The sequence below is a fragment of the Corythoichthys intestinalis genome, chromosome 4, assembly GCF_030265065.1.
Source record: "Corythoichthys intestinalis isolate RoL2023-P3 chromosome 4, ASM3026506v1, whole genome shotgun sequence".
Classification (NCBI taxonomy): Eukaryota; Metazoa; Chordata; class Actinopteri; order Syngnathiformes; family Syngnathidae; genus Corythoichthys; species Corythoichthys intestinalis.
Window position 1 is genome coordinate 20,846,167 of NC_080398.1, and position 23,214 is coordinate 20,869,380.

Below are 23,214 nucleotides of genomic sequence, written 5' to 3' on the forward strand. Positions count from 1 at the left end.
CCACTGTATTTATGTTTCTGGTCTAACAGCTTGATTTTGAATCAAACACCCGTAACCTCAATGAGTGTTGGTTCACCTTCAATCATCATAATTATTACAAAATCTAACACTCGGGTTATCGCTGACCTCCACTAAGTCGGACAATGACATATCTCCCATAGGCAGCAACATTGTCAACATTCTTCCATGGATAATTGCAAGAGTGATTAATTTGTGCATTCTCGTTACAAATAAGTAGCATAACTTCTTTCTCTCGGGTTAATTGGAAGTACAATAATGTGCCTTTTGGATATGATCTGGATTCAAATTTTACTGAGAGATGCTGGACTGTAATTTCTCACTCAGTCAAATTCCAAGTACAAAAAAATGTTTAGTTCATCGCATTTGACTAGATGCTGGTGTTGTAATTAAGAGGCATGATAACAAAACTTGCTGAATGAAATTGATATAACTCTCACACAATTCAGGTAAATTTCTGCACTGTGGAAACAGTTTTTATTAAACCGCAAAATGTCCTAGGTCACGCACTTTACCCAGTAAGCATGATTCACTTGAATTTCTCACCAGTTCTAGTTTAGTGTTTTACGCACACACACACACAAAACGTCTTTTGTCTTCACAGAAATTTGCAAGATTGAAGTGCTGTTGTCTAACCTCAAAATTCCAAAGGCTCTCAACCAATTAAATCTGATTGACCCAAGACTTGTAATTAACATTTTGCAAAATGATGGCAGTGCGTTCAAATCTTAGTTTTTTAAAAATCATAATAAGCATTCATAAATGCGGCAACCCAGAACAGTCTAATTTGAAATTTCTTACACTTGAGGCCCCTTCCACACATAAAATAGATACTTGAACTGTAGCCAAGTACCAGAAGGGGCAGTTATTTGAGCAGCAAAACAAGAGACATTGCCTCTCACTATGTTAGATGAAGTTGCTTTAAAGGGATCCACGGTTAGACAGACTTGTAGTACTTAATAAACGTTATTATGAGTTAAAATAATTTTTATATGAAAACCCCTCTTGATGTTTTGTTTTTATACAATTTGTAAAATTACCGTATTGGCTCGAATATAAGACGGCCCTGGTTATAAGATGACCCCCTGTTTTTGAAGACTCAACTTTGGAAAAAAAATACTTTTTGAACACCAAATTAATTTTCATACAGAAAATAATTACCATACATCTGAAACAAATGATTATAACAATATATTTGAGAGAAAAATTAAAAAGTTATTTTGCCTCATTCAAATCTTAATATCTGAACATTTAAATGCGTATGTAAACTAAAGTGCAATCACATTCGTAACTGAATGGCTTCTGGTTTTTGAAATGTAAATAAACCAATCTATTGGGATAAAACAACAAAATTGCAATAACTGCATTAACCATCAAAATGAAGTCTAACTGTAACTGTATTCTTGAAACAAATCTGAATAAGGAAAAACATTGCAATAAAATAAAGCAAATTGGTTAAACTTGAAAGTAGCTGAGATCCGTCATGACAGAACATCGCTTCAATGATATCTGGTGCCATATAGCGTCATGAATGGGGAGAGTAGCTGAGATCTGTCATGACAGAACATCGCTTTAATGATATCTGGTGCCATCTAGCGTCGTGAATGGGTATAATGTCTAGACTGCGAATATAAGACGACCCCCTCTTTTTCAGTCTTATTTCAATGGGAAAAAAAACACTGTCTTATATTCGGGCCAATACAGTAGTTTAACTAGTAGGTCCCAGAGCGGTGACGTCACATAGTTACGCTGCCGGGCTTCCAGAGTATGACTCTAGACCACAGGTGTCAAACCGATTCCAGAAAGGGCCTAGTGGGTGCAGGTTTGCTTTCCAACCAATGAAGAGGACACCTTTTTACATGTGTAATCAGTTAAACTTTGTCAGGTGCTGCTTGTTTCAGCAGGAAGTTCATTGGTTAAACCCTCTGCGCGTTATCGGTTGGAGCAAAATCCAGCACCCACTAGGCCCTTTCTGGAATCGGTTTGACACCTGTGCTCTAGACACATATACATGTCATCTGTTCAACCCTTTCAATTTGAACCCAAGGGGAACATTACTGAGCATGACAGCACTATCGATATTTCACAAAACGAGCAGCAAAAGCAAAATGAACAGGAAAGACTGAATGAGACGAGACAAGAGTAGGAAAAAAAACGGTGTTCTGCCGAAATGTGCTACACCGGCGAAACGTCTTACATTGGCGAATTTGAAAGTACTACCGTGCGCTTTCAGCTTGTTTTGTTTGGATGCATACAGACAGAATATACTACAGATACCTTGAGAAAATACTTAAAACTTAGTGACATCAAATAAGGGTGGTTTAAATATGCTACGTGACTAATGTGGTCAACAGATGAACAATCTGCTTTAAAGCTACTACAAGAAAACACAATGCGGAAACACTTTCAAAAAGTATTTTGAGGCAAACAAAAGGTAATAAAAGACTCAATAAAAACACAAATACTAAGTACTCGCTGCATGTGTTGGACGTCACGCCGTATAGAAATTGCAGAAGACTGGTAGCGTTCATCTAGTGAGTGACAAAATACGTCATCACTCCGAGTGTCCATTGCGTGCATAAAGCATGGTGCCCTCTGTATTTCAAAACATGTACTAAATATGATAGATTTTTAAATAAATGGCAATATTTTATGTTTCTAATAACATTTTCGTAAAAGAGAACAATGGTAGCTTATCTGAGCCTACAAGTCTTTAAGTCCGAAGTTCACTTTAAAGGTTGCAGATTTATAATTGTCACTTTTATCAGGGCACAAAAATTTGACAGCCCCTCTCAAATCTGATTGACTTGAAAAACACAGACAAGACCAGCTCGTTATTATCTCCAAAGTAATCTTTAGCTGTAAAGCAACATTAATTGAAAACCTTTAGGAAGGTAAATTTGTCTTTATACACGAATACTACTGTTGAGCCCCCAGTTTAGAAAACACAAAAATATATATAACATTGATTACACTTGACAGGCTAATGACTCCTTAAATGTTGTTTTATGTAATTAGCCCAAAAACGTGTTGCCAAATGCTGAATTCACAGTATTGAGTAGGAGAGGGAACCTCTTGGTACCTCACGAAACGATACGATTTTTCATACAAAACTCACAATAGCAATGATCTGACGATATGGCGATACAACGATTATCGATGCATTGGTCAGGAAATCATTCTAGGATTTTCTACAAACAACTAATAAACAGAATAACAAGCTTCTGCTGTGAATTGGAATGAGTTCATCACTAGTAAACGTCCAATCCATTTGAACTGGGAGGGTGGCAGCGAATGAACATTCGTTCATTCGCTGCCATCCCTCCCACTTCAAACGGATTGAACGTTTATGGCTGTCAGTGGCATCCAATGCCCGGCAATGAGATAATTTTGGGCCATTTAAGATCATTTAACTGTTGATTTTCAGTTACTTCCTGTTGATTTTAGGGTATTTTATGGGTCACTGACTTCGTGTTTATTTTGAGTTACAGAACAGGAAGTGACCTGGGAATCACCTAATTGAATAGGCAGTGACTCAAACTCAACAGGAAATGACCTGTAAATGCCCTAAAATGAACAGCAAGTGACCTGTAAATGCCCCGAAAATCGGACCGTGGGACTGTGAATGCACGAACGTTCCCAGATTAAATGCATCGGGCGTCGAGCACCGTCAGTGAAAGCATTAGAGTTAACTAAGACGCTATTATGGTGGAAAATTTTGATAGCAACTTGTTGGTTGCTTTTTTTTTTTTTTTTTTTTTTTTTTTTAAACGTTGACACCTCTATAAAACGATATCTCAATTCTTGGAAAGAGCATATCGATAACCTTTTGGGATACAAAGTATCACGATATATCACAATTTCAATATTTTGTCACACCCCTAGTACTGAGAACACCATTTTAGGAAGTTTAACCCATTAAAATCTGTAAACAAACAGACAAAAAGCCACATCAGTAAAACTACGTTTCCTCGTGGCTTCTTCCGGTTATGTTGAACAATTACACAACTTGGAGCGTACACGTCAAGCGTATAAATATTGTATCACATTTCCATGGCAGAAGAAAGCGAGCTTTCCCTTCACCTGCAGGTTAAACCTCAGCATTTAGCCCCGGCCCAGGGGAGGGCGACGGCAGGTGGTTGGTAGATGGGGGTGTGAGAGGCTATGCAATGAATGGAAAAGCAGGCCACATTTCTATCCAGGCCATCTTTATTGATCCTCGAAACCTTTCACAAAGAACGTCCCTCCCGCCTTTTAAAATCTCATCCACCAAAAAAAGGGACTATAAACAACCAATAATAATAAATAAGAAACAGCGTGATTAAGGCGGTTCTACGTCTCCATGAGAACACAAAACAGTGTGGACATGTTGGAGTTATACAGCTTCATACAGTACAAGCAATTGATTTTTGAGAACAGCACATCTAAAAAAAAAAAAGAAAAAAAAAAAAAAAAATCAAAAAGTGGACAGCGCCTTGTAGAATTAAGGCTCCTTTTTGGACCTTCTGAGCTTTTCTTTAATAACAAGCTGGAAGATGAGGAAGGGAACTTTAAAATTAAAGTAAAATCATGAAAAATCACTTGGCCCCAGTAGGTGGTAGTTCTCTATGTCCGATTATAAATAAATACACCTCGGAGGAGACACAGTGTCATTGTTCTGAGTGGCTTTGTGACTTTTTTTTTTTTTTTTTACATTCATGTCCAAGAAGAGGAGAGGAGAAAAGAGGCCTCCAAAGGCCAGTCGAGCCCCCACCCCCAACCTGTAGACCACGAGGAATGCCAGAGTTCTCCTTACACGCACCCGGCGCTATGACTCCTCAACTTGGTGGTCCTAAAAAAAGAGATCAGCACACCATCCATGGATTTGTCCCATTGGTCCTGGCTGGGTGGGCCATTTGGGATTCTTTTTCGGAGAGGTGGGGTCCTCTCAGCAACTAACCGTGCTGGGCTGCTGTTTGCTAACAAAGTCCGAAATGAAGTCAAACTCGTTCTGGCCCAGAAAGAGTTCAGGCAGCTCCTGGACCCGGTCCAGGCCCAGCTCCACGACCAGCGATGTGAGCGTTTCCTCGTCAATCATGTCCGCATCCATGCCGTTCAGCGCCAGCGCCGGGCCCGCCATGTGTTGCATGTTAGCTAGCTGTGCTGGGTTCATGCGGTACTGGTTGGCGGGGCCGCCCATGTGGCCCACGCCGCCCCCTCCGCCGCCACCCATGGGGCCCAGCGGGTGTCCGTGATACTGCGTGTTGAGTTTTTGGAGCTGCATGCTGGCCATGAGCTGCTGAGATGTTAGGCCTCCATTCATGAACTGGCTCTGTTGGGCTTGATGTTGCTGCTGTTGGACCTGGTGCTGCTGCTGTTGTTGTTGGGCTTGGTGCATGTGATGCTGCTGCCCGTTGTACATCATCTGGTGGTGGTGGCCCATTTGGGCACCGTTCATCTGTCCGCCCATGGGCCCGCCGGGGGGCACCATGCCCTGCCGCTGGCGCATCTCCATGCCGGCCTGGGCGCCTCCGTAGTGCATCATCTGACTGCCGGGCATGGCCCTCATGGCCGACGTCTGCTGACCGTGCGGCGGGTGGCCCGCCTGCAGGCCGTTCATGCCCATCCGGTAACCGTGGAGACTGGCGCCGGCTGAACCGTGGTTCATGGGCATCATGAGGTGGTCTGCCATGCCTCCTGTGTGGACAATGACGGGTTCAGACTTAAGAGTGAAGATGGCCACTTTGCACAACATCCCCTCACCTTGCACCATTTATGTTGCATTTCAACTAGTGTCGTTTTCCTTCCCGCGAGGTGGAAATAACATCAACTTTAACGTCACAAGAACAACAACACCCGATTCAATTCCCTTTAAAATGGCTTCAGTGTCCAATTCAGTGCAATACAGCAGCAGGAGGGGGACACGTACACACACGGACACCTTTTTACACACGCAAGGTTGCAACAAAGAACACTGACATCATGCACAGCACAGCGAGTCTCAATTCGGAGCCTTTCCAACGACTCCCCGGCCGCGGAATCATCGTAATTATCTTTTTAAGGGCGCGTTTGAGAGAAACGAGGAAACAATGGAGCGACGAGTAGAGGAGACATGCACGCGCACACTGGAAGGAAACCCGAACATTCTCGCTTTCAGTTCAAAACAAACACAGAGAAAATGGGCATCACGTACCGTGTTCAGCTCCACCGGAGGAGGAAAAACAAAAAAAACAAAAAGTTACTCCGCTCAAGGCTCGGTCCGGTTCGGTGGTCCGCTGCGTTGAGCAAGGAGAGGGAGGGAAGGAGGGAGGTAGGAAGGAGGGGACGCTCAGTACTTGTAGTCCGCGGGGCCGCGCGTCATTGCCGGGTGAGGTGCGCACAAAGACTGCAGCATCAGATCTTGAAGCGACTGCCTATTTTCTGGGTCAACTCGGGGATTATGCACATCTAAAAAGCTCCCGAGGAAGGAAGGCGGTCTTTTTCGTGGAGGAAGGGGGAGGGGGCGGAGGCACGGGGACCCGCCTCCTCCCTTCCTATTGGTCTATTAATGTAATTGTGCAGGGGCGTAGCGGAGAAAAGGGCAGTCTTGAGAGCTGTGACACTGGATAGTCATTTAAATACCTTCTTCCCCGCTGTGTTTCACTCCTAACCTACCCCCTACCCCCTAGGAAAGAGAAAAAAAGGCACCATGTTTGTATAAGCAGATAGATAGATAGATAGATAGATAGATAGATAGATAGATAGATAGATAGATAGATAGATAGATAGATAGATAGATAGATAGATAGATAGATAGATAGATAGATAGATAGATAGATAGATAGATAGATAGATAGATAGATAGATAGATAGAGCATTGCAGATTTTAAAAATATAATAATAATAATATAAAGGAGTTCCAAAATTATATGCATGTACACTTTATTTACATCTACATATGCATGTGCACTTACACCCCCCCCCCCCCCCACTAGAGGTGGGAATCTTTGGGCAGCTAACATTTCGATTACGATTCTGAGGCTCCGATTCGATTATAAATCAATTATTGATGCACAACATTTACTAACAGACTAGCATTGTACTTTGACATATTTACGTAAAATATTCAATTCAATTCAGTTTTATTTGTATAGCCCTGGATCACAACTACGTTGTCTCAAAGGGCTTTGCAGAGGCAATATGATACACAATCAGAAACAGTAAATGAAGCAACAAAGATGAATAAATAAAGTTCAAGTCCTGGGTATCCCCCATCCTTAGACCCTCCATGACAGCAAGGAAAAACTCCAAAAACTCCAGAGTCTTTGGGAGAAAATGAGAAACCTTGGGGAGTACCACAGTCAGGAGAGATCCACTCCTAGGACGGATAGACAGGAAGCCCCAGGACTGCTAATTGGAATTAGCAGGTGAAGTTACAGTCCGTAAAGATGCAGTGGAGTATAGGAACAAGAAGGGGTCCATCTAGCCAGATGAGAGGGGGGTAGCAACGAGGACGTCCGTCCATCCAGCCAGGGGTCCGGACAGTCAGGAGGCTGCAGATGAAAAATAGCCCCTCCCCAGAGGGGAGGGGGGAAAGGGGACACCAGGTGACTCGTGATGAAGAGACTAGACAACTAGATATTAACATTGGAAAATAGAAAATAAAGTAAGATAAGTGGTAGGTAGAGTGAGAAAAAGGAGATAGAACTCAGTGGATGTACTTCCCCCAGCTTTATAGCTTCTAGTGCAGCTTAGACTAAACTTTGAGTCTACTCCAACTTCAACTAGCCTGACCATAAGCTTTGTTGAATAGGAACGTTTTTAATCTAATCTTAAATGTGCTGACTGTCTCGGCTTCTTTAATATTAGCTGGGAGCTGATTCCATAAAACAGAATATGTATATATATATATTTATTTATTTATTTGCTTTTAACCAAGAATTAAGACTGTTTTACATCCATGTCTTTAAAGAATTCAGGGATTTAAGCATTTATTCACAAGAATTTTCACTGGAAAAGCTCTGTTTACATAAGGCAGCTGATAGTTACATTTACTAACAGACTAGCATTGTACTCCGTCATATTTACGTAAAATAAATGCTAACTGAACGTTTTTTTTTGTTTGTTTTAACCAAGAATCAAGACTGTTTTACATCCATATCTATAAAGAATTCAGGGATTTAAGCATTTATTCCCAAGAATTTTCAACGAAAAAAGCTCTTTGTCTGTGATTCCACTCGGTCAGCTTTGACGGCCTCACCAACAATGCTGGCCCCCTTTTTATCGGCCCCGTGTCCCGTCAATACATTACGAAGTCTTTGCTCATTGATATTATATATATACAAGTACACAAAAAATGTATTAAAAATGCATGTGGGTGTTACACTACTCTGTAACACCCACACGTACTCTAGAGTTAGTTATGGTGTGCCGCAAGGATCTGTCCTCGGGCCCATCTTGTTTATGCTGTATATGCTTCCTCTAGGTAATATCATCAGAAAACATAGCATTAACTTTCATTGTTACGCTGACGACACACAACTGTATTTATCAATTAAACCTGAGCAGGTCAGGCAAGTAGAAAAACTAAGCGCCTGGGTCCGAGATATAAATACCTGGATGATCACTAACTATCTTCTACTTAACCCTGAAAAGACAGAAGTCCTTATAATAGGCCCGAAAAGTGTTAGAGACTCTTTATCTGCCCAGATAGTCACTCTGGACAATGTAAGTGTAGCCTCCAGCGCCACAGTTAAAAACCTAGGAGTTTTATTTGACCCTGACTTATCGTTTAAAGCACACATTAAACAAACCTGTAGAACGGCTTTCTTTCACCTGCGCAACATTGCCAAAATTAGAAATATTTTATCTAAAAGCGATGCAGAAAAATTAATTCACGCGTTCGTTACATCGAGATTGGATTACTGTAACTCCCTACTTGCAGCTTGTCCTAAAAGCTCTCTAAAAGGTCTTCAGCTAGTCCAAAACGCAGCAGCAAGACTTTTAACAGGAACCAATAGAAGAGAGCACATCACCCCTGTGCTCCAGGCACTTCACTGGCTTCCAGTCGAGTTTAGAATTAAATTTAAAATACTCCTTCTTACATTTAAGACCATTAATGGGTTGGGGCCATCTTATCTCACCGATGCTCTGGTTCCATACCGCCCCAACAGAACACTCCGATCTCAGAATGCAGGTCTACTGGTAGTTCCCAGGGTTTATAAAAGTACTGTCGGAGCTAGAGCCTTTAGCCACCAAGCCCCTGTTTTATGGAATCAGCTTCCAGCTAGTATTAAAGAAGCCGAGACAGTCTGCACATTTAAGATTAGATTAAAAACGTTCCTATTCGACAAAGCTTATGGTTAGGCTAGTTGAAGTTGGAGTAGACTCACAGTTTAGTCTAAGCTGCACTAGAAGCTATAATGCTGGGGGCAGTACAGCCGCTGAGTTCTATCTCCTTTTCTTACTCTACCTACCACTTGTCTTACTTTATTTCTATTTTCCAATGTTAATATCTAGTTGTCTAGTCTCTTCATCACTAGTCACCCGGTGTCCCCTTTCCCCCCTCCCCTCTGGGGAGGGGCTATTTTTCAGCTGCAGCCTCCTGACTGTCCGGACCCCTGGCTGGATTGACGTCCTCGCTGCTACCCCCGTCTCATCTGACCAGAGGGACCTCTTCTTGCTCCTTTACTCCACTGTATTTTTACGGACTATAATTTCGCTTGCTAATTCCCATTAGCCGTTCTGGGGTTGCTGTCTATCCGTCCTGGGAGTGGATCTCTCCTGACTGTGGTACTCCCCAAGGTTTCTCACTTTTCTCCCAATTGACTCTGGAGTTTTTGGAGTTTTTCCTTGCCGGCATGGAGGGTCTTAAGGATAGGGGATACCCAGGACTTGAACTGTATCTATTCATCTTTGTTGCTTCATTTCTAATTGTGTATCATATTGCCTCTGTAAAGCCCTTTGAGACCTCTGTTGTGATTGAGGGCTATACAAATAAAACTGAATTGAATTGAATTGTGTTTTTTCACTAAATGGAGTCGGACCTTGTCCCTATTAACAGCGATAACTGAGGGATCACTGTATACAGTGGGGAGAACAAGTATTTGATACACTGCCAATGGGTTTCACACACATATATATTTTTATATGTGTATGTATATATATATATATATACACAAACACATACAGGTAGTCCCTGGGATACGGCGTACTCTCCAGTCATTTTTTTGTTGTTTTTTTTTTTACCTCACAGTATACCTCACAGCTACCTTTTGTATCTCACAGTATCTTATTTTCTAGTTTACTTCATTAATATGACGTGTTCTCTCCTCATTAAACGTGAAGTTGTTCAGCTTGACAGACAGCAAACAAGGCAATTGTGGTTTTTGAAACTTTTGACTTCCTTCCGTTTTGACAATTTGTAAAGCTGTAAACCACATATGAACACTTATGTTTAAAACGATGCACATTTTAACAATAAAACGTTGAAAAGGTCCATCTAGTCTGATGAATATCAATATGTATGTATGTATGTATAATTTAGTAGATTAAATTAGCCTAATTTGCTTAACAAAAGTCAGCGAGCTTAAATGCTATGAATGTTAACGTATTTACAATTCTCAGAGCAAATCATTCACACACAACTTCAAAAACTGTAGCTCTAAACTTCATTACAAATGCATACACAAACATATATCAACTGAAAGAGCTTTCCGCCTTATGTGGGCCAAACCAGAGCACAGCTGTCCTTTATCCATGCCAGACAAGTCTGCGCCTCAGTCATACAAGGTGACAGTCCAGCCTGACTCAACGCTGCCACCAGAGGGCAGCGTTACCTCCATCAGTAAACAAAATACAATACAGTGGTACCTTGACATACGATCGCTTCGACACACGATCTTTTTGACATCTGACGTAGAATTTGACTCACCTTTTGTTTCTACATCCGACGACATGCTCGAAATACGACGATTTATGAAAGTGCTGCAGTTACTTTGTTTTCACGCAAGACGGACGCACTGCGGATTTTCTTGTGAGAGAAATCAACATGGGTTCCAAGAATGTTAAAGCAGGTGTTGAAAACAGAAAAAAAGATGAGGCTTACTATTGAGATGAAGCTGGAAATTATACAAAAATATGAGCGTGGGCGTCTGTGAACTGCTTGACAATACTCCTCCGACCTCCGTTTGCCAGTCTTAATAAGGTAAGGTGACAATTATTATTGTGGTAACACCGCCAAAGAGATCGTCAGCTTAGTCAGGTTTTTAATCATTTATTTCATAACTTGTGCAACACAACACGCCAACTGTCCATCTCAGTTGGAGCCACCAACAACAGGATGTTAAAAGAGAAAGTAAAATCTCAACTGCACTCTCTCTCACTCTGTCGTCAGCCACGCGGTGCGTTCAGGTGCATCATGCAAAATACATCTGCCACATTGGAACCCGATTTGTTACATTATTACAGTTTTGCTCTTTGTAATTGCTATTTGCAATAGTACAGGCAGTATTTATTAAGGATTTAGTGTAGGTTTTCGGGCTGTGGAACGAATTAATGGAAGTATAAAGCATTCTTATGGGAAAATCCTGCTCGACATACGACCATTTCGACTTACAAACAAGGTCCTGGAATGAATTAACTTTGCATGTAGAGGTAACACTGTACTTTTGGTCTTTTTGAATTGTTATTTTGAGATATAGTGGTACTTAATGGGTTAATCCCGATTTACGTGGAAATTAGGGTTACGATGCCAGCGTAGGAACGGAACTCATCGTAACCCGGGGACTACTTGTACTGTAAAATAGCAGCATGTGGTATCAGACAAATAAATGGATAGATAGAGCTTTAAATGGAAACTTACCGTAATTTCCCGAATATAACGCGCTCTTTTTTTCCCCCAAAATCAACTTGTAAAATCATGGTGCGCATTATAAACGGGTACAGGGATGGAGAAAAAAATATAAATATATTATATATATATATATATCGACCGATTTTTTTTTATTGACACGGCCATGTTGTGTTGAAGAAACGTATGCGGTGATCCGTTGCCGACCATTACGGTACCTTACGTCACAATTTTGTTTCGGTCGGGCCGAGCTAGGGAAGGAGTCGGAGGCGGAGTATCAAACAACGGAGCAAATCCGCGTTGCTTTATTGACATTTAGGCTGCAACAAAATACGGTGGCAATGTCTGTCTCACATGCAATCCGTGAAATATAACTATCTTTCCAGCTGTTCCCTCAATAAAATACCTCCCCCCGGGAACTATACAACGTCCCAACATAATTTCCGCTAGTAAATTCTGTTATAACTCATTACACTGTAATACTTCACTCTGATTGGTCGAATGATTTCGTCTGTGTTAAATTCTGCTTTTTTCACTCTTCATAAAGCACATAATTTAGTTTCTTGAACTCATTTGAGTGAACGTTTATTGCAGCTCCGCAACTCGGACCGTAACAAATGTAACACAACACAGACTTTCTGTGTCCGTCAACTATATCTGTCCCTCGGGAAACTCAAACCCAAAAAACAATAGTTCCTCTTGTTAGTCTAAAGCGATGCATGCTTTCGGTTTTCCGACTCCTAGCCTCACTTTTATTTTACCATATCTGTCCATAGAAAAAACATTTATTCATCATGATGAAACGAGCAAGTTATACAGCAGCCTTTAAAAGAAAAGCCACATCTGTTTTGTTTTCTCCTGGATTCTGGTAAGTTGGAGAAGTTGTCAAATCATATTATTATGTACATATTGTCAGTTTACGGTAATGTTATGAACTACCAATGTGCTATGCTTGTGCTGTGTTTCACCAGTCAGTAAAATGACATTTCTGTATCTGTACACAAGCTCTGTTTTCTCGTATTCTTCTATTCATTGGTGCTAAACTTAGGGTGCGCGTTATAAACAGGTACAATAATTTTCCCTAGATTTTACAAGTAAATTTGGGGTGCGCGTTATACACGGGTGCGTCTTATATTCAGGAAATTACGGTACTCAAAATGAATGTTTTTGTGAATGCCGCATCTATCTATTTGGCAACTAGCTGTGTAAATAGATGTTCACAGCATATTGTTAGTCATCATCAGCTGTTTAAGTAAATGTTATTTGTACAGCTCTTTTCCCTGCGATGACTCACAATGTGATTTCCATGTTACTCACACAAATGTAAATAGCGTGTAGTGTCACATTTGTACCTTTATTCGGATCTTCAACAAAAATGTTTGGCCACTACTTTTGCATGCTGTTGTATTTCACAAAAAGCATGATGGATAATAACGGATGTTAAACGTGCCAACTGTGTATTAGATAGATATGGTCAAGAGAGAATACGACATTATCGAGCCGGTGATGTATTTACATGACTTCAACTAATACAATTATTGTTCACTCTCAGCTTGACCTTATGCTGTTGCTTCTTAACCTTGATTCAACCGGACAATTTTACAACACTGACCTAACTGGTAAAAGCCATCACAAAAATGCAGTTTACACGACAGCGTCTTATTCTTCCCATTGACTTAATGCCAAAGCCTTGCTGCCTGAGTGTAAATGTAGCCGCTGTGATGTCATCAACCAGATTATTCAAGAGAGAGAGAGTAGGGCCCAATAGGAAAACACCCTGCAGCCAGCTGACCTCCTTTTTTTTATGTTCAGGAGACATGAGACATGCATTCACGAGAGACACAGGATGCAACATAAGCCTCAAAAGGAGGCCGTGGAGGAGGCAGCAGCCATTTAGGTGATTAAATGAGCTTGCTTTAAGTGTGGGGATGAGGAATAAGTGGGAATCCAATTGTGGGAATGGGGTCATTAAAATAACATTCATACATGTGTTTTTATAGAAGGGTGTTGTGTTTGTTAGAGCACATCTACTTCTTGTCCATGTGACCTACCAAATGGGTCCTTGTGAGGAGGGGAGCACAGAGGAATGTGCTATTCTAAGCCATGTAGCTACAGCTGTGCGCCGATGAGCACCGTGTGCTGACTATCGATGCACCCGCCAGATGCACATGTTCCCGATTGCCCACTTCAGGACAACGACCTCTCGCCTGCTATTGCAAATGAAACGAGCCCCCCTGAGTTAGCGTGTGCATATGTGAGGGAGACAATCTATTGTCAGGGGAATTTGTCTGTAAATGGCAAACGGTTGGAAAGCGTTTGTCATTGTTTGACATTGTCCGGGCCACTTACTAAGCTAGTATTAATAAGCCACTCCCAGGTGATGGGCACTCTCCACAGAAAAACTCACTCAGCCAGTTTGTCAGTGCAAATAAAGAAAAAAAACTGAATAAACATCAGTAGCTCTTCTGAGCTGTGTTGAGCCACATTGAAACTGTTCACATCACAGTCAGACTCAGGCAATGCTCTACTTAAAAAAAAAAAAAAACTATTCAGGCTTGTTTATTATTTCCAAATTATAGATGAAAGAATTAAAAAAAAAAAAAATTCAAAAACGTTCTCTGGAGAGTGCAATCTCAAGGCAATGATGAACCGCTAACCCCAAGGAGGTCGATTCCTGGTTGAAAACACTTGAACATTTGTGACATGACGGGACAGAACTATTTTTGACTCTACAGCTGCATGAAATATACATTGCACTGCATTCTGTTTACAATGGAATTCCATTATGACAGCGTCAACACCCAAATTGGTTCAAAAGTCACTAAATTAATAGGGCAGTCATAATTACAAGAAAAATAACAATCATGAAAAAGAGTCGAAGGCCATAAATACTCAAGTCACACCGGGTTTATTCATTTAGAGGCCGTTTACATGGTGACTCTCCGAGAATACGAAAAATTTCAAATTTGCGTTTATATGGGCCCGTTTCCATTCGAACAATGTCGCAATTCCGCATGAAAACGATGAAGTATTCCTACCAAGCCCTAGGGGGCAGTGCAGATTTACAAGGTGACATCGAATGATGCACTTTGACCCCACCAAGCTCCTCAATCCGGAAAAAAATATGCCCGCCCACTTGAAGATATGGCATTTTTCTTTTGTTCAAAAAGGCACAAAAATGGAAACATTCAACATATTTAGTTCAAAAATATTATTAAAACAGTAAATTAAAGCCGACATTCCGCCATACTTGCAGTTTTTAATGTTTAGTAGAACCGTCGCGCACTGCCAATGTGACGTGTACGAGTGCTGCCATTATCGGCGCGGTCTCGCGCCGCGGGAGCCTTTGATATGCATGCGGAGCAAGCCCCCCTCAATCCACCGCAAACAAAATTTTCACTTTGGAGGCAGGATTCAGAATTTTTCGTCTTCGCCGACACCATATGCACGCGAGGCCATTCTGCTACTCAGTCATAGCGTCTTTGTGTCGCAGAGTCGCCATGTAAACTGCCCCATAGTCTTAAATCACCAAAAGGTCTCAAAGGGCTTCACAGACAAAAAGAAATAATAAGCCCCTTTCAAACCTATATGCCACAAAATTCCTGTGTAAGGTGATGCAGGATTTACCCGTGTCATGGCTTTCAGACATAGGGAGAAGTACCAGGAATTACCCGGGTTGGACACTGTCAGACTTGTCCCGTGTTGGCGACTCGGCGCTCTCCTTGCGGGGAGGGCAGGAGGCGTTGTTTTATAACCCGGACATGACGTCAGTTTTGGTCGGCATCGGCAGCAAAATAAACCACACATTTCCAAAGATGGACGATGGACTGTCTCTTTATTGGTGCTAAGATCCAGTAGCAATGAAATTTCGTGACGTTTCCAGTTTTCATGTTAATAATTGCGATGTTTGTTTACCGCTTTTCGTCTTACTGCAGAGAAAGTGGAAATGACGATCGATAAGACATGTTTTAGCTCATTATCGTCTCGTCATTATCAAGAAAAAAATTGTTCGTCGACAAAATATTTTCGTTATAGTCATCGTTGACGAAACCAACACTTAATCTCAGGATTTAATCGGGTAGCCCCTGTGTCTAAAATAGAGGTTTAGAGAAAATTTACTGTTGCCGAGATGGTTCAGGATGAGTGACGTAGTTTTGAACATTTCTGTAAATTCGTTTTTTTAATGGAACAAAAATATTGTCTTTTCACCCCGCTCTGACTATGTATTGTTTGGCTATATTCATTCCCCTTTAAGAAAGCAGCCAATGTGCTTATGTGTGAAGTCAAATGGCTATCAGGAAATCAAAGAAACAGACGTTAACATTAGCCCAGTATGCTAACGCTAGCGATTAACGCTACAAGTGAACGTGATGGAGTCGGATAATAGTGAAAAGTCGACATCACCACCTGTGATACTGGCTCTTGTCGAAGCGGCGGAACTTAATGAGTGTATTGGGCACGGACTGCATCTAGCAATCGGTATATGGTGTTATTTTGTATCTCTGTGTGTGAGATTTATCTGATAGCTTTTATGATGAGGCCCGGCCGTGGACGGTGTGAGGTGGGCGGGCACGTCGATCCATTCTTCCCACGCGTCCGTCCGGGTACAGCATTCAGCATAAAATATAATCCAACAGTGTAGCCTATAATATGACCGTTTAATGGCCACAGCTATTTTTCTGTATGTGCTTGCTTTATTCTGCGTCATTACTGCCATCACAAAATCTTAATGTTTGATAGGCATAAAAGAGTTAGAGCAGTATAGCTTAATGTGTGTGTGGGTGGGGGTGCATGTGTGCGTGCGTGTATTTCAGAAAATGGTCTGGGGGAAAAAAAAACTGAAACCTTGAAGTAAACACTTGTGTTGAGTAATCATGTCACAGCAGCCATTAACAATAAGTTGTCTGTTTGAAGTGTACTGTTCAAGCCCCTTTTGTTGTCAGTCATTGGTATTACAATGACATTTTTGCAGTGGCCATATTGATATTTATACTGTTGTACATTGTTCAATTCATACAAGACGTTTAAAAAATTTATCATTTATCATTATCGAGGTAAATCTGCTCAATTTACTGTGATAAGTACTTAAGGCCATATCGCTCAGCCCTAGTCTGAAAGTAATTTCCCGGGTCGACTAACATGGACATTAACCAGGTCACGTCCTTGAATAATGTCCGGGACTTACCTGGGACGTGGCATGTGTGAAAGCAGCTGTTTAATTCCTGGGTCACAGCACGACGCTTGATGACGTAAATATCATGGCAGGCCGATCGTCATTTCCTCTTTCTTCGCAGTAAGACGAAAAGTGGTAAACAAACATCACAATTATCAACATGACAAACTGGAAATAGCTAAATTAAACGGGTAACATAACAAAATTTAATTGCTCCTAGATCTTAGAGCCACGGAAGAGAGTCCATCATCCATGTTTAAAAATGTGAGGTTTATTTTGTTGCCAATGCCAATGAAAAATGACATAATGTCCTGTTATAAAACCCCGCCCCTCGCCCTCCGCGCACAGAGAGTGTCGAGTCGCCAACACAGTACAAGTCTGAAAGTGTCCAACCCTGGTAATTCCCGGGATATCTCCCCATGTCTGGAAGCCATGACATGGGTAAATCCCGCGTCACCTCACACGGGAATCTACCAGGATATAAGTCTGAAACGGGCTTTACATAGTAGTACAGCCAGACGTAGTGAATTTACAAAAATCATGAAACAGTGACAAGCTTCTCCTCACATTTGACAAATGTATGCTTCCCACCAACTGTAGTCCATAATTTTGTGGGCAGAGCCAACATGCAGTACATACGCCCTGAGCCATTTATTGATCTCTAATGTGTGAGCGAATGTGCATGTGTAGTTGCTGGAGGAGGCGGGGGGATTGGGGGTCATGTGACAGTGTTAATAGAAACAATAGGGTGCAAGTGGCACTCCTACTCTCATTTGCGTGGACTGCTAGCCTTTGCCACACCGTGAGTCACGAAGGCACACAGAAAACACGAGGGATGCATTTCAGGTCTACCCCACTCACAGCATATTTGAAGTCGATGAGGACGATGACGCTCTCATAAATTCACTCAAAGTGAATAGATGACTCATCTTTAGTGACAGGGACTGATGCGCAAATGGAAAATCTTATTCCTCCCACAATGATATTCAGGGATTTAAGACTTAGTACTAATGTGCCTAGAACCTTTGTTATATTGGGTGACAAAGGCTTCAAAGGCAAAAACATATTGAGTTGATTAGTTTGACTATTTAAGGAGGGCATCATGTTATCCGACAATTAATTAATTTAATTAACTGGGAAAAAGACAACCGACTGTATTTCAGTAAAAAATAAAAATAAAAAGTTGGTCCAAGAAATATGAGTAAGGAAATTTGGAGGCCTCGAAGTTTCAAAATTAGTTTCAAAATTAGTCAAAGTTTTCAAAGTATTCCGCCCCAAGCTTCCGCACTCTCACACGGTGTGTTCAGGAACAGCATGCAAAACACAACTGTCACTTTAGAACGCAATGCTGTGCATCAAATGCAACAGCTTTAGCGCAGCACAACATTTAGACATGGTTAATCGTCTGTCGTTTGCCATTGTTGCTTTTTAACAGCGTACGCGCTCTACATCCGCTTCCAAGCGTCACAGCCTGGAGCATCGCTGCTCCACACTGTGACGCTGCACGTAAAGTAGCAAAAGCGCACCCTGCTCTGGTTGCGTTCACAAGCGAAGCAGGATGCACTTAAAGCGGACCACGGCCCACGATTTTTGAGAGGACCAGAGTTCGTTTGTTTGGTCCGAACTATAGTTCGAATGCGCGTTCACATTTACAAAACCAAGCGACTTTCTGAGAAAAATAACTGTGGTCCATTTAAAACGGATCAAACAGTGCTAGTTTGAAAGTGCTCTTAGATTTACTCATAGAAGTTGGGAATCGGTGTGCAGTGTTAGGAATAACGCCGTTATCAATAACACCATCACATAACGGCATTATTCTATGAGTAACGGGTAATCTTAACGAATTATTTTTTCCGCCGTTACAACGCCGTTACCGTTACTGACGGTCAAAAGCGGTGCAATTCTTACTTTGAATAAATTGAAGAAACAACCAGCTGTAGCGAGTCTACTCTGCTCTGTTTATTTGTCATCCAAGACTTGGAGTGCATTCAGGTTCATGGTATTGAAAATAGTAAACACACATAGTCTACCTTTGCAAGAACGATGGAGTTGCCGTTTGATACGGTCATAATGTGCAGGTCCTGCACCCATCCGCAGCAAAACTGTTCATAGCTTTGTAGCAATTTGTAATTTTGGAATCGCTGATGAGTTTAGTAACATACACCAAAGAATAAATACAGTAGAATGTCCATTTCGCGTAATTGTGGAAGCCCGTCGACATCTTTACTCCATTTGTCTTCGGCTTGCTCATAAGGGTCAACATTGTTCACATCCTTAAGTTTGATCACATATCCGTTCTTCGCCTTAGTTTGTCTCTTTATCGAACTGGAAAGTTAAAGTTTAATGTCCCACGAGCCAGACCTGCTTCCAATATGGCAGCGTTGTTGTCAAATCTCACGTGATCCCCCATTCTGTGAGGTAAATGCGCCAGCCTAAGCGCATGTACTTCAGAGCCAGTATTTTCACACACAAACCGGAACAGCGCGTGCGGCAAACACACACACGCAAAACAGATGCAGAGGGATATGATGGCAGAGCATTCAGAGGAAAATTTGTCCTTTACAAGGTGGAGATATATACACTATTTCAAGTTGGTCGAAATTAAAGGAAAGAACGTGCATGTAAAGTGTAATTTATGTCCGGGGCAAAGCTTTTGTCGACATCTGTGGTAAGCAATTCAAATCTGTTTCACTTCAAGTGCAGGATAAATCTGTTGCTGATGAGGTGCAATAAATATTACAAGGTTCTATAACACAATTACCTGTCTGTTCTTCTCTATTCAACTGACTTGAATACTGATCATAAAATTTCAAATACAACAGCTTCTTTTTAAAGTAACGGAAATAGTTACTTTCCCTGGTAACTAGTTACTTTTACTATAGAGTAATTCAGTTACAAACTCAGTTACTTTTTGGAAGAAGTAGTGAGTAACTATAATTAATTATTTTTTTAAAGTAACGTGCCCAACACTGTCGGTTTGAGATAGTAATGAAAGGCCTTTACCTCAGTCTTAGCAAGGATTTCAGCAGCAGTGTGTATTTGATGAGATGCTTTCTGGAAATTTACCTAACAGGTCATCGACGCTACCAAATGCTAACTCAGCTAACCAGACTCCACGATCCAGCCAATCACTTAACTGACTCCGCCTTATCTAATTGATCGACAGAAGACAATTCATTGTGCTGAAAACAACATTACGTAAAATAAGGCCTTTGTGGAAAAAGATATCATAAAAAAAATATTTTGTGAAAAATGCTTTTTGTCTTGAAAAATCTTTTTCCATAACAATATTACTATATTAATATTTCCTGACTATAAGCCGCTACTTTCCCCCCTCATTTTGCATCCTGCGGTTTATAGTCCAGTGAGACTTATTTGTTGATTTATTTGGTTTAATAGATAACAATTTATTTGACAGCAACATCACAAGACTGTCATCAGCCCGTCAGAATTATGACATGACACTATAATGGGCATTACTGTATGCTTATAACAGATGTCATTCAGTGTTATACGGTAAATTATGTCACTAACTCCATTTATGTCCAACCATCCATTTAAAAGTGAGATAATTTACCAGATGACACGAAATGACATCTGTGATAAGCATTCAATAATGCTCATGACAACGTCATGTCATAATTATGATTGTCTTATTGCGCCACTGTCAAATAAAGTGTTACCAAATACCAAATAATGAAACAACTGGAACAGTAACTGAGGAAATAATTAGCACAGAGAATACATTTTGAATGTTATTTACATCTGTAGCGCTGCAATGCATGCTAGGAGGTATGTTGGACGGCAACAGTGTTGACAGCAGTAGGTTGACTGTCTCCCCCAAGGGAGCACCGATGGCCAAATGAAGCTTCTTGAAGCTTTGCAGCCAACTGGTTCAAACCTTTATGGTTGTTAATTTGGTCTTATTACGGTCTTATGATGCCGCTGTCAAATAAAGTGTTATCAGTTAATATTCTGGGTGTAACTATCCCATAATGCAGTGAGGACAGCTGCGGCTTATAGCCCAGTGGGGCTTATCTATGAACAAAAGTTTTTGTGTCAAATTTGGTGGGTGGCGTCTTGTAGTTAGGTGTGCATTATAGTCCGAAAATTACAGTACCTTATTTTACAACTTAAGGGCCAAATTACACAATTTGTCTACTTATCAAAATGGTATTTATTTCAAAATGTTGCTTTTATTTATTTAATTTGGACACTTTTGGGTTTCCATATCAAAGTGGCTGTTCTCTGCTGTCAGTGGCTCCATCCCTTAAAGCACTTCAGTTAAGATCCCAGTTGTCATTTACATGATGTACTGTAGTATTGTATAATTGTTAGGAGAAAAAAAGTGTTACCCATATATTTAGCCTTATTGCCACAAAGTGTTATGTTTGGTTCAGCTCAATACAACAGCCATTCTATGCATTTCCATTGTAAACAAAATACTTTATCTGGCCAGAACCATTATACTTTACTGTTCAATTCCAAATTAAAAAAACAATTAGAGTACTTATAATTTTAGGTCAATTGAAACTGCTATAGAAATACTGCACTTTACTAGGATGAGCTAATTTCCTTTGTTTAATCATAAGAGTGTTTGCAGGAAGAATCTCAAATGCAGCTACTGGCATTATGCATGCACACTGTGCGTAGAAACACAGCCAGGTTCTTGTTTAACAAAAACAAGCTGTACTGTACCGCTTGATGGATGTTGAGTTACGTCTATCACCTTTTCCATTATGGAAACAACAATAAATGCCCAGTTCCTAAACCCTATTTAAAAAGAGCAATTGTATTCTTCGCAACAAGGCCTTTTTACACTGCAATTAGCAACACAAAGCACATTGTCGATGAACCCATTCATTGTGTAAGTACTGCAAAGGTGTGAGGATTACATTGTTGTTACATTGCAACCGACATGGACATTTTGCGCAATACGCTTCAACCCTAAATTGAGGTGGCAATTTATACAACTGACAGTGATTAGTATAGTATGACATCATATGAAAAACAAAGCACGGTGCCGGAAATTATTGCACCAATTAAAATTGTGAGTTCGTTAGGCGTGTTCGTGTTTAAAATTCCAAAAACATCTAACAAAAGCTACGCCTTAGCTACTGGTTTTATTCTCTGCTTCATCAAATTAATGATTAAGCAACCATAATTACATGTGCTGCTACACAGTCCGTGTCTTTAATGTCCCAACGTGACTTTAGAAGCAGGATATGTTTTTTGTTCTTGAAAAGAAATACAAATTAAGCAAGGGACAGAAGCATATTGTCTTTATTTAGAAAAACTGTTTAAATCACACAGAAATTAGTCTAATGACAGTCTGAATTGACTTGTTTAGTCCCGGTTTCTTTTTATTCTTAACTATTTACTGTAGATTTATTTCTAAGTGACCCATTTTCAATATCACTGTTTACTGAACACTGTCAGCAAACAGGAACTAAGTACATGCAGGTAACCTCAAAATTGCACACCACTGTAGGCAGTCATTTTCCTTATCACTTGTTTTATGTAGCCCGAATGGGCCATACTTTAGCTGTATTTTTGATTACAGTACAACTGTGTTTGTGTATACGTCATCATTGGGTGTATTGCAATGGCGCTTGGTTGACATAATTTATTGTTTTACTGTGTTTTGGAGCCCGAAAACACAAACATTTGAAAACGGCTCTGGAGGCTCTGTAGATGTTTCAATGGCTTTAACTGAGGGTCTTGGTTGACAATGGTGCTGATGTTGCATATTTTGAGGTTATGAATGGTGAATAGCGTAACAATATATGCGCATGTGGTTCAGATAAAACGCCTGCTTTCTAAGAAACTGTTTTTTTTTTTGTTTTGTTTTTTTGCTGGATCATTTCATAGGATTATTTTACATTCATAATGCTTTTGATAAAAAGATTTACTCTAATATTGCAATTTCTACATTTCAAATGACGCACAATTAATTACGTAGTTCATATATAATCATACATTGTCCCATGGTACTAGAAAGCAGATATTCTCATATATTGCTATTTACATTTTTACTGTTTTTCATTTGATTGTTTCATTTTTATGATTTAGAAAGTTTTTTTTTAAATCCAATATTCACTGTCATTATGAATTTACAACTTGGTTAGCCTAGTTTAGTGACTACACAATGTTCTAACATATTTACATACAGGATTTTTTTTTTTTTTTTTTTTTTTTAAAGAAAGAGTCACGC

General features: G+C 40.5%; 2 protein-coding genes across 2 annotated transcripts; one reads left to right on the plus strand and one right to left on the minus strand.

Moving 5' to 3' along the window:
* Positions 1 to 3,878: 3,878 nt before the first annotated feature.
* On the minus strand, positions 3,879 to 6,452 carry cited4b (Cbp/p300-interacting transactivator, with Glu/Asp-rich carboxy-terminal domain, 4b). The gene is made up of 2 exons (XM_057835113.1): positions 6,191 to 6,452; positions 3,879 to 5,694 (listed from the first exon to the last, which is right to left on the minus strand). Exon 2 carries the CDS (start codon positions 5,687 to 5,689, stop codon positions 4,946 to 4,948), a length of 744 nt encoding a protein of 247 aa, XP_057691096.1. The 5' UTR covers positions 5,690 to 5,694; positions 6,191 to 6,452; the 3' UTR covers positions 3,879 to 4,945.
* A 1,996-nt stretch (positions 6,453 to 8,448) lies between these two features.
* Positions 8,449 to 9,683, plus strand: LOC130915167 (uncharacterized; the record flags this gene model as incomplete). The annotated part of the gene is made up of 1 exon (XM_057834984.1): positions 8,449 to 9,683. A coding segment is annotated over one exon (894 nt), but the record flags the coding sequence as incomplete, so codon positions are not given.
* Between the last annotated feature and the right edge of the window lie 13,531 nt (positions 9,684 to 23,214).

Bases quoted from the DNA above. Each gene is read 5' to 3' on its own strand.
- cited4b (XM_057835113.1), bottom strand. From the start codon at position 5,689: ATGGCAGACCACCTCATGATGCCCATGAACCACGGTTCAGCCGGCGCC.